At 38.7% G+C, this 15,357-nt stretch overlaps 1 protein-coding gene across 3 annotated transcripts in view; it reads right to left on the minus strand.

Moving 5' to 3' along the window:
* si:ch73-63e15.2 (protein strawberry notch homolog 2) overlaps positions 1–15,357 on the minus strand; it is a 65,636-nt gene that overhangs the window by 30,245 nt on the left and 20,034 nt on the right. For 2 of the 3 annotated variants that reach the window (XM_022192078.2, XM_022192068.2), the window contains exon 4: positions 8,050–8,173. In XM_022192078.2, the coding sequence (XP_022047770.2) occupies positions 8,050–8,173 (124 nt within the window). Of the gene's footprint in view, positions 1–950; positions 1,357–8,049; positions 8,174–15,357 lie in introns of those variants that run through there. The other variant, XM_022192086.2, reaches the window with a different exon arrangement.

Genomic DNA, 15,357 nt, shown 5'->3' on the forward strand with positions numbered 1-15,357 from the left:
CAGTGGAATTAGGCTCGGCAAGCTTTTCTTCAATGAAGTCATTAGGCCGACATGAGCCACAATTTCACCACAACTGTGCAGTGTAATGAATGATGATTGAAAAAAAAAAAAACAATGGAGCTCTATTTACAATGCAGCACAACAATAGGCATGTTTAGTAGTCATCCAGAAAACCGACAACAGTGCTATCTGGCCTGACAAGATATCAGGTTCTAGCACTTACGGGAAGACAGCAAAGAATGAGGCAAACAATCATTTGTCAGAGTTCCTGGCTGTGAATTAGAGTCTCAATGGTTCAGCAGATGACTGACTGGCAGACTGCTCAGTGTTTCCTTCTTTACGCTGCCAATAAACAGATATCTTTAGTTAGTGTCTAAAACAGATAATAAATAAAGACTAGATAATAGTTTTGTCAAATTGGAATTAAGCTTTTTCCGAATCTACAACAAAACTCAACGAAGATCTCCACAGAAAATATTCACCGTCTGACAAATATCTCTGTCTTGTTTATGTGCTTGCTTTGCTAGCCTTACTTTAAATTGATTCAAGATTTTTTTTTAAATAAGTTTGGTCACTGATATTTGCCACTTATGTTTCAAAACACTTTAAGAAATGGATTCATTCCAAGTCAGGCCAGGCTCCATAAAGAAAATTATGAGAGAAAAGTAAAGCAAAGCACTAGCTCCTTCAGCATTGTAATTACACGGAAGTCATCTGAGAATTCATTCAAGGAAGTTAAATTGTAAAACAAACAACAACAACCGTAAGTAGGTTACTAATCTTATCAAGAAGTTCCTCAATAAGGACAATAAAGGCTCTTTAGGAGCAGACAGTTGGTCACAATTGCTCACAGTTGCTAACAGTTTCCAATTCATGGCAATGACATCAAAAATTATAAATCAAGACACATGATTCAGCTATATATACATGGAGAAAGAAGCAAACAGTACCTTGGGAAGCGGTAGTCCCTGCTGAGAATAAAATTTAGTCCAGAACTGCATGAGAGACATGGGTCCAATCGCTGCAGTGTGGGGGGTATATTACACACAGACACATATGATCCTGCTTCACCTCGAATCCCTGAATTCCACAGCCACTTCCATGAGTCGGTCAAAGTGTTGCTAATCACCTCACAGCTGCTGCGCTTCCACCCAACAGTGGACTCTCACTAGCCCCTTCACAGTTTCTCTCTGCTTCAACATCTGCCTCTGCCACAGGTACGCTCTGGCCAATGAGCTCACACATACAAACTCTGCTCCTCTCGCAAGTAGAGACACAAGCGGGTCTAAAACATGCCTCCTGCTTCACCAGGACAGTCAGGTATTTGCATAGAGGGCTTAGTCATAGTGATTGTGGACTAGTTCCTCTGAGCTCGAAAAGGTGGTTGGAGAGTGAGTGAGAGAGCAGAGGAGGGGAGGGGAGGAGAGAGGTGGGGAGAAGAAGGAGGGAGGAGGGGAGGAGCTTTCAGGAAATGATGCTTTTGTTGGTAAGTGACTAGAGTTACTGGCAGTCAGGCCCATTTTACTGTACATGGTGTAACTCAACCGCATTTGTAGTGTAAACAGTATTGCGCTCTGGACCTGGCCGCTCCTCACACCCCGCTGCTTACCGCTATGTTTAATGGGCTTGGGCCACTATTTAATGATTATTATATTTAGAGACTGACTCCCTGCCTGACTGCCAGTCTTATTTTATACTCTGCCTTTTGTTTCTGCATTTGTCTTCAGATGCTCAATTTCAAGGCTGTTGTTATTATAATGATTTTTAAATAATATAACTCTATATATGTGTGACAGCTATTAAGGAGTACGCAAACAAGTTGTCTAATGAGCTAACTGGAAAGGTAAGCCACTTATGAAAATGCAGATTCACATCCCAGAGGGTTTGATTTGACAGTTAGCCTGTCAAATGATTATCTCATGAATTTAGCTCTGCTGTGTTAATTAGCACAGAAACAGATTGATTAATCTCAGTGACAAGTCCAACAGAGATAGTTCTAAAAGCATTCCAGACAGCTTGGAAGTAACAGTGAGACAGCTACAGTTGTCAAAATTGTATTAACAGGTCAAGTGCAAGCTCCAAGTCTTCCTATTAAAGTGATCCTTCATGCATCAGCCAGTCATTCTATCTGTACACAATTACAGACAAATACCTCTTCATAAAAGGTCATTCCCGCTTACTGGAACTCGAGGCGCAATTGTAAAAACACACAAAAAAAACACAATATGCTGGGAATCACATTGCAAATGGACTATTTCGACAAATCCAAGATGCTGACCAAAAGCAGCACTATATCAGCTTTTCTGATAGAAAGACAATGGTAACTGTTTGAGAACCACTCATAAATAAGGAGACTGTGGTATTTAAAAACAGAAATAATGTGATTTATCTCCTTTAAGGGGTGGAACAGAGGGGCCAAATTCTGTTCCCAGCTTCCAGGAATACATGATATCAAGCTAGCATGCTGAGGTACAGTAATGTCCATCTCTGCTGGACTGCAGGGGAGTCAGACTCTCAGAGACGGAGTGGCGCCTGTCCATGGTGTCATCATTGTATGAGTGGGAATCCTCTGAATAATTTGTGTATGTGTGTCTTTGTGCAAGGAATGAATCATTGATGAGTTTCTTTATAATTCAACACCCAAACACACACACACCTTATTACATTAAAGCCTAAAGAAGAAAGATGAATTATTTCACTGACAAAGTGAAAAAAAAGTTTATGTGCAAGCACTTTAATTCAGGATGTCATTGTCATATGGTACATACCTAATCCTGGGGTTTAAAAAAGCTTAGTGGCAAAGTGTAATGTGGCTGACTGAGACTGCACATCACAAAATTGGTTGCGGGTTGCATGAACTGCTTTTGTAAGGTAATTGTATAATAGTGTCTAATGTTCTTTGCACGTGCTACCATACTGTGAACTCTAAACATGTCCCTTGATGTGTAACTGGAAAATGTTGTCTGAAGTGTTGTTGGTTTAAATTTCAATTTGCAGTGATAATTGTGAGGGTTTTTTTCTTCTAGAAAAACAAAACTGTAGAACAGATAACTTAAACCCTCTAATGCTACTCTAAAATTAAAGTAGATTAGGTGGAGCACATTGTCTCCAAGGAAAACAGTGTACCTATTAACAAAACTTCAAATTAACCTTTAACTTCCTCCTTAAAGTAGGCCATTCAAAGGACTTTGTGTTAACGCATCTTATCAGGAAGGAACTGAGAAATGCCTACTGATGCATATCAGTAAAGCAAAAAAACAAGATAATCTTCCCAAACACGCTCAAGTTCAGCACTTTACAGTTCATCAATACCTTAAAAAAAATTTGATTTCAAATGACTTCAAAAATATTTTGTCCACTTGTATTAACTTGACTCAACTGGATGCATTGTGCATTTTTTTAGGCATGTTTAGTATTGGGCTGCACAGTGGAGTGGTGGTTAGCACTTTCGTCTTGCAGCAAGAAGATCCCCGGTTCAAACCCGGCCTGGGCCTGGGATCTTTCTGCATGGAGTTTGCATGTTCTCCCTGTGCATGCGTGGGTTTTCTCCGGGTACTCCGGCTTCCTCCCACAGTCCAAAATTATGCTGAGGTTAATTGGTTACTCTAAATTGTCCGTAGGTGTGAATGTGAGTGTGAATGTGACTGTTTGTCTGTATATGTAGCCCTGCGACAGACTGGCGACCTGTCCTGGGTGTCCCCTGCCTTTGCCCGAGTCAGCTGGGATAGACTCCAGCGACCCTAGTGAAGATAAAGCCGTGTATAGAGAATTGATGGATGGATGGATGTTTAGCATCTATGGAGCAGCTGAGAAATCTTTCTGTAAAGTGTTGCATGTTATCATTCCATCATGGGTGCTCTGGGATCATCTCCCACTTCAAATACATGGAATAATATAGTAGCATCATCATTTAAGATGAAGATTGTTCTCCTACTGATTAATCGGTGTCCTTGCCCTTTGCAGCCAGGACGAGTGTAAAACTAAAGACAAATGCACACTTTGGAGTTTTGGGCATGACGTATTCAGCAAATACAGAGACTTTAATTATACAAAAAGCAAAACTGAAAAGAGCTAATGCAAATGAACTCTTCCTAGAAATGCACTCTGCACGAGTACGTGTGTGTGTAATAGTGAGAGGAACCACACATAGACAAAATGAGAGCATGCAGCCTGTGACTGTAACTGTGAATATGCCTAAACGTGCTTAAATAAGCACAGTGCACGTACAGTGTGTGCACTGTATACAGAGGATACAGTAGGTGTGCTGATGTGTGAGTTTGCAATGTGCTGTTCAGTCCTTGAGGTTAGCCAGAGTGGTTAGTGAATGAGTTCTGGTTTTTTGTCTTCCAGTAAATCTTATTGTAATTCTGATTCTCTGCATAAAGATTCATGTATTTAACGTCCACAAGTTACCCAACTTAAGACTGGATTGGTATGCACAAGTCATTGTGGCGAAGTATGTAGTCCTCCTTCAAACCATGGTGAAATCTGGTCGTGTTTACAGCTTTTTGCACATTACCTCTGGCACGTGTGCACCGTCAGCAAAACTGAAATATCAGGGTCAATTCTGCTCACAGCCTGTCACGCTCTGTCTGGCATTGTTTCTTGTTTAGACTTGAAACTTACAAAGATAAGGAAATATAATCAAGCTTAATTATAATTTTTTTTAATGTTTCCACTGTTTATCATCATTTTACTGGACTCAAGCTGAGTGTTTATAATACTTAAAGGATTTAAGGTGTAACTGCTATTTCTGGGGAAGTGTCCTGGAAAGGATGGTGGAAACTGTTACCGCCATATTCAAATGATAATTTACTAACTCTAAACCTATTAATGTAAAAAAAATGTATTAAATGGAAACTAATACATTTGTATCACTTTACTTTGTGACTATAAATGGATTTTAACATGTATTAATTAGTTGCAATTTTAGTTATTAATACAACAGAATTAATGCCTTATAAGTTGCTATTACGACATAAATTAGGCATTTTGTGATGCCACTGAATCACAGTTTAACTCACCAGAGAAACAAACATTAGTAGTAAAGCGGCACATCAACATTATCCACATCATAGAACAGTGGCCACATATTCCATTTCAATTAGCTCTTGAGTATGTGTATTGTAACTGACGGATAATCTGAGGGGGATATCAAGTCTCAAAAGGGAGTCTATTAATTCTAATGCAAACAAACATTCAGCTCCTGTTTCAAAGTTACCAACAATCTAGAAATACACTTCCTGTCCACACACTGCAGCAGTGTGTTTCCTTACAATATGAGGATATTCCAACTGGGTTCTGGTGAGATGCATAAATAAACTGTAAGACTCCGGGAAGTAGTGCAAACCAAAAGAGATTTCCCTAATGACTCTACAACTGTAACTGAAACAGGGAAACTGCTGAGGTAAACATGGCAGTCACTGGACAAACTAAACAGTCCTGTCAACAACTCTATCCAGTCACGTGCGCCTACATGTCTTCCATACTGTCATGTTTCACCAGCAGAAAAACAAAACAAATAAAAACATGAATACAAAAAACATGCTAAACTTTTAATGTGGACAGAGAGAGGAAAGATAGGATGAGTTGGCATGTAATGGAGGATAAAAAAGGGGGCTGAGTGTGAGGTGGCGGATTAGTCATGATGACCCCGTAACTTAGATTTTCTCCCCATGCCTCACATGGCAGGGTGTGTCCAAAACCAGAAAGAACAGCTGAGAAAGCACAACATGAGCACAAAAACGTCTCTCTTTCTGCCTCACACAGACATCGTAACATTCCAAGACTCCACCGGGACATGAGGAAACCAAACCTGCTGCTCTTTAATGCACTCATCATAAACATGCTAATTTAAACTAAATCCAGATAACAACTGTCTTCTAATTATATGCCTATAGATTATTAGATCCAGCATGTTTCACATAAACACAAACCCTCAAAATTACCAGTCTGGAAGAAAGCTATAGCCAGGCAGGTTAATACAGGCAGATGGAAAACCAGGGAAACCCCGTGTGAATCACAAAATCCATGTCAGCACAACAAAGCACGTGTGTGATGAGGATGACAAACCACTTTCTTCCATATGAAACCCTGTACTTCTTGGCATCTCCCCACAGTCCCCAGTTTAGAATATCTACAAAACATTTTTATATAAGTTCGTACAATGCTCTTTTTTCTTCCAAAGAAATACCACACTCAGCCTCACAGCCGGACACCAACATGAACTGAAACTCTTGGTGCAGTTTTGATCTCTACTTGTGCTTCCTTTTAATGTCTGGCTAATTGTTAGCTTTAACTGGTAAGTCCAGCAATTTGATTTGTACATTAAAAATGTGATTATTCTCACAAGTGTTCCTCTGACAGGCACATTATAAATCACCTGTGTGGCTCTAATGTAACTTGGCAAGGCCTTGCTTGACATATAATTGAACAAATCGCATGATATAACCTGAGCTTTTATAAAAACCCTTGGGGAAAAACACAAACACGCAGCTGAGCTCATGTACATAGCTGCTAAAGAGAAATCCCTCAGTGTGAAAGTAGCGTATTTATTCTACTTTGCTATTAGGTCGTTTATAATTAGTGTTGAATGCATAAAATTCTATTTTCTTTAGTATTTAAATTGACTGAGCGCAAAGAATATTTTTATAAAATTCTTCATTTTAGATGCTAAATGAGATTTGGGTAAACATTTTAAAAAACTGCATCAAAAATATTATTTTAATACCCTCTCATAGAAATACACAGAAGAAGCTTTAAAAGAGGTTGTACCCGGAGAAAAAAAAACAATATATTGGTTATGTTATGTGTGCAATTTGTACTTGCATGGTGTGGTTTAAAAATCTCTTTGTCTAAAGTAACAATGTAGCAGCTATACATCTGCTGCAGTAATTTATCTACTGACATTTATTAGATATCTATCTCTGATCCACATTCCTCATTGTCTGCAATTCTTGTAATGTAATAGATAACAAATGTAATAGATAACAATATATAGTTACTATGCTGACACAGTAACATTGTTACTACTCCATGAGCAGCTATGTTACAAAAAAATCCTTAAAAACAAACACAATTTAAGAAAAGCTTTGCTTTGTGCCACATCTTGGCTGTCACATCTCAGCCCATCACTGATTATTTACTGCTTTGGCCTCATGCTGAACTAAGAAAAGCCCTGACAGCTTTGCCTTTTCTAGTGTCAGACATGCTAATAATAAGGGGGATACTGCCTGTCAACTTGGCAACCCATGGCCCCCCTCTTAAAACTCATCATCATAGCATATTCTGTTTAAATGTCGTTCCATAATGACACTCATCAGCCTGGGCCAAAATGGCTTCAAATTAGAAACTCACTGGTCTATGTCATTACATTGGCTCCTTTTCATACAATGCTAACAATAAGGAATTGACTGGACCAACACAAAAGTGCACAGAAATAGAAAATGCAAATGAAGCATAGTAACCATCTGGAACGGTATGGTAAATGAATGAGCAGAAGGCTGTGCCTTCTCTGCCCATCTCTAAGTATTTCCTATTCTCAAATGAATGCCCTAGTCAAGGATAATCCCACGGACAACTCAAATTAGTCACAAGAGCTTAAAACCACTGCAGGACTTTCTTACATACATAAAACACTGCATAAAATGTACCACATTGAGTGGATACAATTCCAAGAGATTCTGGGTTTACCTGTCAGCAATTTCTGAAGGTGTAGTGTTGAAAAGTAGAAGAATGTTAAATTACAGCATCTAATTAATGACATGCCTTGACAGGAATGGGGCAGGTGCTGCTGCAGTTGTCTAGACACCAATAGGCTTTAATAAGGTTGCTCTACAGTAAATTAAGCTGAGCTAAATACATGTGAAAGACAGGATGAAAGAGGTGGGTGGGACGCATAGTTCTTCTCTCTGATAAGCAAGTAAAACAGAGCAGGGGGCAGATAGAAAGCAGCAAGAGGGAGATGAACATCTGTCTATAAGCACGTATGAGTATTTCATCATGACTTTTAAATACGTCCCTCATGTAAATCAGCTATATGAAACCAACCTGGGTGAAATCTCCATTACGAGGGAGGTTGAGGCTGGAAAAGTCCACGTCAGAGAATCCCGAGTACATGTCCATGTGCATATCTGGAGTGGTGGTGGTAGTGCTGCTGTTCAAGTGGTATTGCCTGGAGAAGAAAGAAGGGGGTTAGTTTTAATTGCTATTTACTGACTTTTACCTAAGTAAAATCATTACATTTTTTTCAAAACTGACATACTTCACTGTCATTCATTCAAAAAAATATACACCTTTTAGCTGCCACGTACTATAGCCTTTTCTACAGTACAATAAGAAATGGACATGTGATATAGCCCTTTTAAAATATCCCATGTCAAGTAGTAATAAGTGAAACACATCTTAAGATGAGTCTCGTATTGTTTTTACTAAAATAAAATGGCATACCATTGTAATACAACATTAAATCCTGTGTTCTCACTTCCAACTCATCAACCCATCGGTGAAAACACTTTCAGTTTTGTTTGCTCACAACAGTTTAAAAAATAAATCCCTTAGTCTCTTTTGCTTTTCGAAAACAAAGTGTGAGTGATTAAATAGCTGATATTATTTTAAAAATCTGAAACAAAGGACCCAAAACCAGCAACAACGGCAGCGTCAGCTGTTGAATAACCCAGAAAGATAAGTTAAACATATATGTCAGCTCAGGATAAGCACAGCGAGTCAAGGTTAGAAAAAAAGCCAGGCGAGAGACTCAGAGGGCTACACAGAAACACATACAGAGTTATAAAGAACAGCTCCTACCTGCTATGAATATTCAGTGAACCAACCATCTCCTTGCGCCCTGTGTTAACAACTGGGGCAGATCAACAGACTTGCCTTCCCAATAAGAGATATTTTCAGTTTCTTCCTGAGTACAAGTCGTCATAACGCAACAAGTCACTGTGCTGATAGTGTTGCATACTCAAAACGAAAGTAAAAGTAAACCTTTGTCAAGGTGGAACTGTGTGCGTACATCCCACATTCTTCTCATCCAATCATGTGACAAGGCTCAAGCTCAGGGGGATTGAGCTTGGCCAAAGCTATTGAAAGGATTTGAGTCGTCAACCACAGGCCAGAGATCAGTGAGGCTGATTGATTCAAGTACAGAACACACCAGAAGGATGAAAAGGAACTGCTTAGCCAGTGTATACAAACCAAACTATGGAAACATGGGTACTATGATTTTTTTGAACAACATACTATGCTGAAAAATTGTTCTATTTTTGGTGAGTATCTATTTTCAGCATTCCACTTATCTTTTTAAATAACCACAAATATTTCTCTGCTACAATGCAAACAGCCACTGTGGGGGGCTCTGTGGGTTTGGTCTGAAGACAGAACATTGACCACGATAAAAATGCTTGTTAATTCAACAAAAACTCTTATTTTTTATTACATTTGCTGTGGCCTCCTGCAGTCAAGCAAGCAAATAAAAAGTTAAATATGACAAAAATTGTTTGTCTATATATAGAAAAAAGACAGATTAACCATGACTGGTGTCTATATATTACAAAAAAGGGGTAAAGAATTGGTTTAATTCTCAGAAAACACTGTTTATCATCATCGTCTACATTGGAAATCCCCTTTTGCGTCCCTATGGCCAACTGTGATGACAGTGATATTATTACAGCAAGAAGTCTTGGCAAGTGAGCATCAGCTGCTTTCCAACAACACAAAGCTGGTTTGGGGCACTCAGCCAAAGCAGCTGACTGACTGTCTACAACCGATACTACGAAGCCTGTAGCTGTGTACAGATCATCCAGCTAAACCTTGTTTTTTCCACATTCTCCAATTTGAGGCGAAATATTTACTGGCCAAGGATTCAACAACATCATTTTTTGTCATTCCCATCAGACGGTGTTTACCAGGTTGTCATCTTACAACCAGCTGGCATGACACGCATCAACAAGTATTTTTTAATGACTTATTTCCTGGTAGTCTGTTTTGTTTGATGATAAATTCATGACAAGGGAATTTCAGTTTCAGAAAAGTACAATACTCTTCCATCGCAAAGCTGTTGTAAATTCATCATAGTGCTACTCTTAACTAGCAACTATGCAAATCCCTTTCAACACTCAAACACCTACGGTGCTTTAGAACTTAAATTAATCCGTCCATCCAATATCTATACACCAGTTAACCCCTTGTAGGGCTGACTTAGGGTGAAGACAGGGGACACCCGTGGACAGGTTGGGAAATAAATTCCAAATTAAATCACAATTTAAATATTATTTACACTTTATATTAGCAAAGATACATATATACATATATGAGTATTACGCATAAATATATGACTTTGAACAGGGGCAGTTTTTTTTTAAAATGGGAATAAAGACAAAAACAAATTCTATGAAAGAATAACTGCAACAAAAGATGCTGATTTTATATAATATTGGAAATAGTAATTGCAAACAGTCCAACATGTTCACAATATTTAACACTGATCAGAACAATGAAAATACTTCGCTTTGTCCAAAATCAGCACTTTGGGATGGAATTTTCTGTTCTATCTTAAGTTTTCATGCTTTTCTTCTTCTTAAACTTCCTACGGTTTAGAAAAAGCAAATACAGCTGTTCCAGCCACTCACACCATAACATTTATATCTAACTTCTTACTGAGATGTGAGAGCTACGATCTCAAGTAAGGACTCTGGAATGTAATCTAAACACAATTCAGCAGTGCTCAATTAAAGACAACAGTTCATAAAAGAAATCACAACACAATAGGTTCACAAACATTACGGTTCAATGCTACTTCCACAGAAGAAAATTATGATGGTTATAACAGTTTTCCGAATTCCTGAGACTACAGAATAAAGAACGATACGCAACAATAACTAACAGCAAAGATTCCTTGGATGACCTCAGAGCAATAGCAGCAAAGACTCCTTGTAAGGGCATTTCCTCGTAGTAAGCACAATCTTGAAATTTAACTCTCATTCTTACTGCTGTGTGCAATAGGTGAGCTTTGGGTCACTGTGCTGTGAGACAGTGAAGACGCTGAAGGCAGTATCAGCAGTGAATAAAGCAGAGAAGGCAGGCAGCAGGTAATAAAAAAAAAGATTTCAAAAAGCTCAAGTTGTTTCACTGTCTCATTGCATCAAAAGGACAAGAAAGAGGCTCTGATGTTTCAACAGCGCTCTTTGAAATGTGGTGTGAAGTAAAGATTTATCAAGAGCTATAAGGAAGTCAAGAAGCAGCTGTGTGGGGGAGAGGAGGTAAACATGCAAAACATATTCATACCCATGTAAAATTAGTTTTAGAAATGACAAAGACAGGGAACAGAACACATTAAAAAATAGCTGTTTTTTTTTTTTTAGCAATTTCTAAGTTTTTTTCTCACAATTTTGCTAATAGATTTACTACAATGTACACAATTTTATATATTTTCTGTCTGCTATCAAGACCTTGCTAACAAGCTTTTTGTATACCTCCACCGGGATTTTAGACCACTCCTCTTTTGCAGTTATTTCAGGTCTTTGAGACTGGAAAGATTCCTTACCGTCACTCCTGTCCAGATTCTAAATGGGACTCTGGGGGAAGCTTCAACTGATCAATGTTTTTTCATGCATTTGTGTGAACTACTTCCAGTGTATTAACCTCCAAGTTTTTGTTCACGTAAGCACAGATTTTTCTGTGGTTTGCAGCAGTCTGTAGCTGGTTTCGAAAAAATAAAACAGCGGTGGGTCTGATGTGTGTAATTGAAGCTTGATGGTGTACATAATCAATTAAGAGTGTGAAGAGGGAAAAGATACCTTCTGCCTTCAGACGGCTGGAAATAGAGACACTAGGGTAAAGGAGAGGGTATTAGCATAGGCTACTTGCTGTTGCTAGACAGATGACAGGTGGCCGGAATCATCCACTTTTAATTCCATCGCTTTGCCATTAATGCCATATTCATGGCAAAACCAGCTGATTTCTGATTGATTATCTGGTTGGAGACTGAAGAATTAAAGTAGGAAGACACAAAAAAACACAAATAATTTGGTCTGTGTAATTTTACATAGGTTTGTATGTTAGCTTCCCCCTATTTTAAAACACTACAAAACATAGTAATTATAAATTCTAAGCTGGTAGGGAGCAGACCTTGTGAGGCGCACTCATTCTTCAAGATTGCAATTACGTATCAAGAGCAAGAGACAACACCATAAATGATATTTATACAGTATAATCAGGACTAATCACACACCGTCTCAACAGTTCTACAAAACCTTTCTGAAGGGCTGATGTATTATGTGGCACAGAAGTTGGTATAATGAGATCTCTGTCCTTTAAACACTACTGCCCTGACCGATAATTGACCTGTTTCTGTTTAACTTTTAGTCAGAGTCTCTGGGAAACTATTTTTATAAAAATCGTTTCTGCTGTGCACAGGTGAGTGGGAAGTTTCAGTCTCTCAGTGCATAAATCTGACAAAACAAATCACTTTACCATTTATATTTTTCTCCCACTGTAGTTTATTCACTCTGCTGCTTTCTCTAAATGGGCATATAAGCAGACAAATGATGGCTTTCAAGTCCAATGAACTGCAGTCTGACAGTAGATTCTAAGTCAATCATACATCAGCCTGCTCAGCGCCTTTTGGAAACTGCAAGTAAAAAAGACCACACTGAGTCATGTGAAAAACGTCACACTGAATGCCAGAAATAAATAAGACTAGGCAGTTATGCAAAAATTGGAGGGTTAAGCCCACTGTCTTGTTCATTCAGCTGAACTGACAGCAGAGACGAAGGACTTTAAAGTGTCTTAGCAAAAATGGCAGCATAGAATGACCCGATAATCAGATGCTGTTTGCTGCAACAAATATTTACTGACAGAATTAACATCTAATTCCTGTCAGATGAGGGTCTTTACAGCACAACACTGAAGAAGTAGACTATATTCAATCACACCATTCTTGCTCTAAACCACAGATCTCTTTTGATCACATTTGTGCGTTGTGAGATGGAAAGCAAGATAGAAGTCGCGTAAAACCAGCTTGATGTCACAAAATTCCACTTTGAGTGAACTTGAAAACCACACACTGAGCTTTCACGTCATTCAATGCTTGAACTTTAAAAGAAGCACAGCACAGACAGTAAAAACAATACAAAACACCGGTACTTGGACGAGTACTTCTTCAGTTGTGTTTACTATGACACAAGTTCAGTGATGACTAAATTAAAGTAATTTTAGAAGCTTTGACGAGAGCATAGAGTATGGACCCTGTTCTTTAAAATAGTAGGCCCTTACGTACAGAATACCAGAACAGATAGTGTGGGTAGATGCACAGATAACTCACACAAATCTCAAATGTAACCTACATATTCATTATGTCTGCACTGGCAAAAAACTACGCTTTTCTGATAGCTGTTATGAAGGGTATTTCTGGTAGAAGAAAGGCCAATTATGCAAAGCTCTGCGCAATCACAAGTAGCACCAAAAAGATTGCAAAAATGGCAAGCCATACTGCACACACATGTAAAACACTCAAGTGACTTTTATGTGGGAGTGCTATTACAGGCAACACATCATTTTTAATAGATCCTGCTACTCACCAGCATTTCATGAGGGTAGTTTTCAGATTTTCTCTTCTTTTACATACTACTCAGAGTTACACAACTTTTTTCTTCCTTTCTTTCTTTAATAAATACATACAGACATTTTTTAAAAATTTCTCTCTCTCATAGAAACGTGTCTTTACCACCACCAGTTAGTGCCCGAGGTCACGCAGTTAGTGAAATGGAGGTCATCAGAGTGCAGTGAATGCGTCTCAAGTGATTCTGGCATAAAGATACCAGTATGTGGAGGTTCCAGTCACTGGGGAATCTTAACATGCACCACGAAAACAAAAGAGAATACATAAAGCAGCTGACAATGTCACTGAAGAGCATAAGTCAGGGGAGGAAAGGAGAAAAAATTCTAAGTCACTAAATATCACTTGGAAATGGCTATATCTATTATTAGGAAATTTTTTAAAAATGTGGAAATATGTGAAGAGCAGGCCATCCTCAAAACTATGCCACTGTGCAAGAAAGAGACTACTGAACAAGACAACCAAGACAGCTATGACTCCTCTGAAGGAGCTACAATCATCAGTGGCAGAGATGGGAGAGACTGCATGGAACAACTGCTGCCTGTTCTTCACTAGTCGAAACTTTATAGCAGAGAAAGACACTGTTGAAAAAGTTCGTATTAAATCTTGACTGGATTTTGATAGACGGCACATAGGAGACTTTGAAATCAACTGGAAGAAGGTTTGGCTGTTAGACTAGATGGTAATGTTTGGCTGACAAGAAACATACCACATCATCACAAACACACCATTCCCACTTTGAAGTGTGGAGGTGAATACTAGCTTGGAACTCCTTCAAAGGAGTCAAAAATGTGTTCTGTGGGATATTGAGTGATTTAAAGGCTGTCCTGACTTATCCCCTGACTTATGTGTCTTAATAACCTTTTCACAAGAGTTGCTTGGAGTGTTCTTTTTGTCTTCATGGTGTAGCTACAGTCAGAACTGCTGATTCACTAGTGGCTGGACCTTTCAGATAAAGGTGTCTTTGTACTACAACCACTTGAGACACATTCACTGATCATCTCCCTTTCTCCATTTCACATTTTTTTCTCAACAGTGTAATTTGTAGTAAAAATTAAGTGCACCTGAATTGAATTAAGCGAGTCATTTTAAAGAGGCTGACTGCAGATTTTTAATTAACTCCCATAACTCTGAAGAAATCAGTTTTCACTATTTTTCGAAAATTCTTGACAAATAAGCCAAATAAATTGTTCATGAGATTGGACTGAAAAGCTATAAAGGAAGAAGAAACCTACCAGAGGGATCAATACTTTTTACAGGCACTGTAGGTGATTGAGCTCTGTTTTTGTCTCAAAAATGTACCTCAGTACACAGCAGTAATGTGGCTAAATACTTCCAATGTAGACACTGATGGGGATTACAGCTGCTTCTGCTCTGTCTGCAAGCTACTTAAGCAACACAGCTAGCATAGCCAAGATGTTGCACAGTCTTGAAATGACCCTGTCTCACACATACACACCTTATGTGGTAAGAAAGAGACAAACACTTCTAATTTAGAGGTGAGCTCATAAAATTAGAGTCAGGTTGCAAGATGTTACGCTTAATCCCACAGCTGAAAAAATGCTACCCACTACAGGAAATGAAGGAGGTCTGATAAAGAAACCCTCCCCAATGGCGTGATCTGGTCGCTGTCAGGGTCCGAAGTGATGTAATGCCTTGATTGTATTAGGTCACCCCATGTGTTGCAATAACGCCATCAACTGTAAACATTCAATTGACCTTAGATTTCAAAAAGAAGA

This window comes from Acanthochromis polyacanthus, chromosome 4, assembly GCF_021347895.1.
Source record: "Acanthochromis polyacanthus isolate Apoly-LR-REF ecotype Palm Island chromosome 4, KAUST_Apoly_ChrSc, whole genome shotgun sequence".
Taxonomy (NCBI): domain Eukaryota; kingdom Metazoa; phylum Chordata; class Actinopteri; family Pomacentridae; genus Acanthochromis; species Acanthochromis polyacanthus.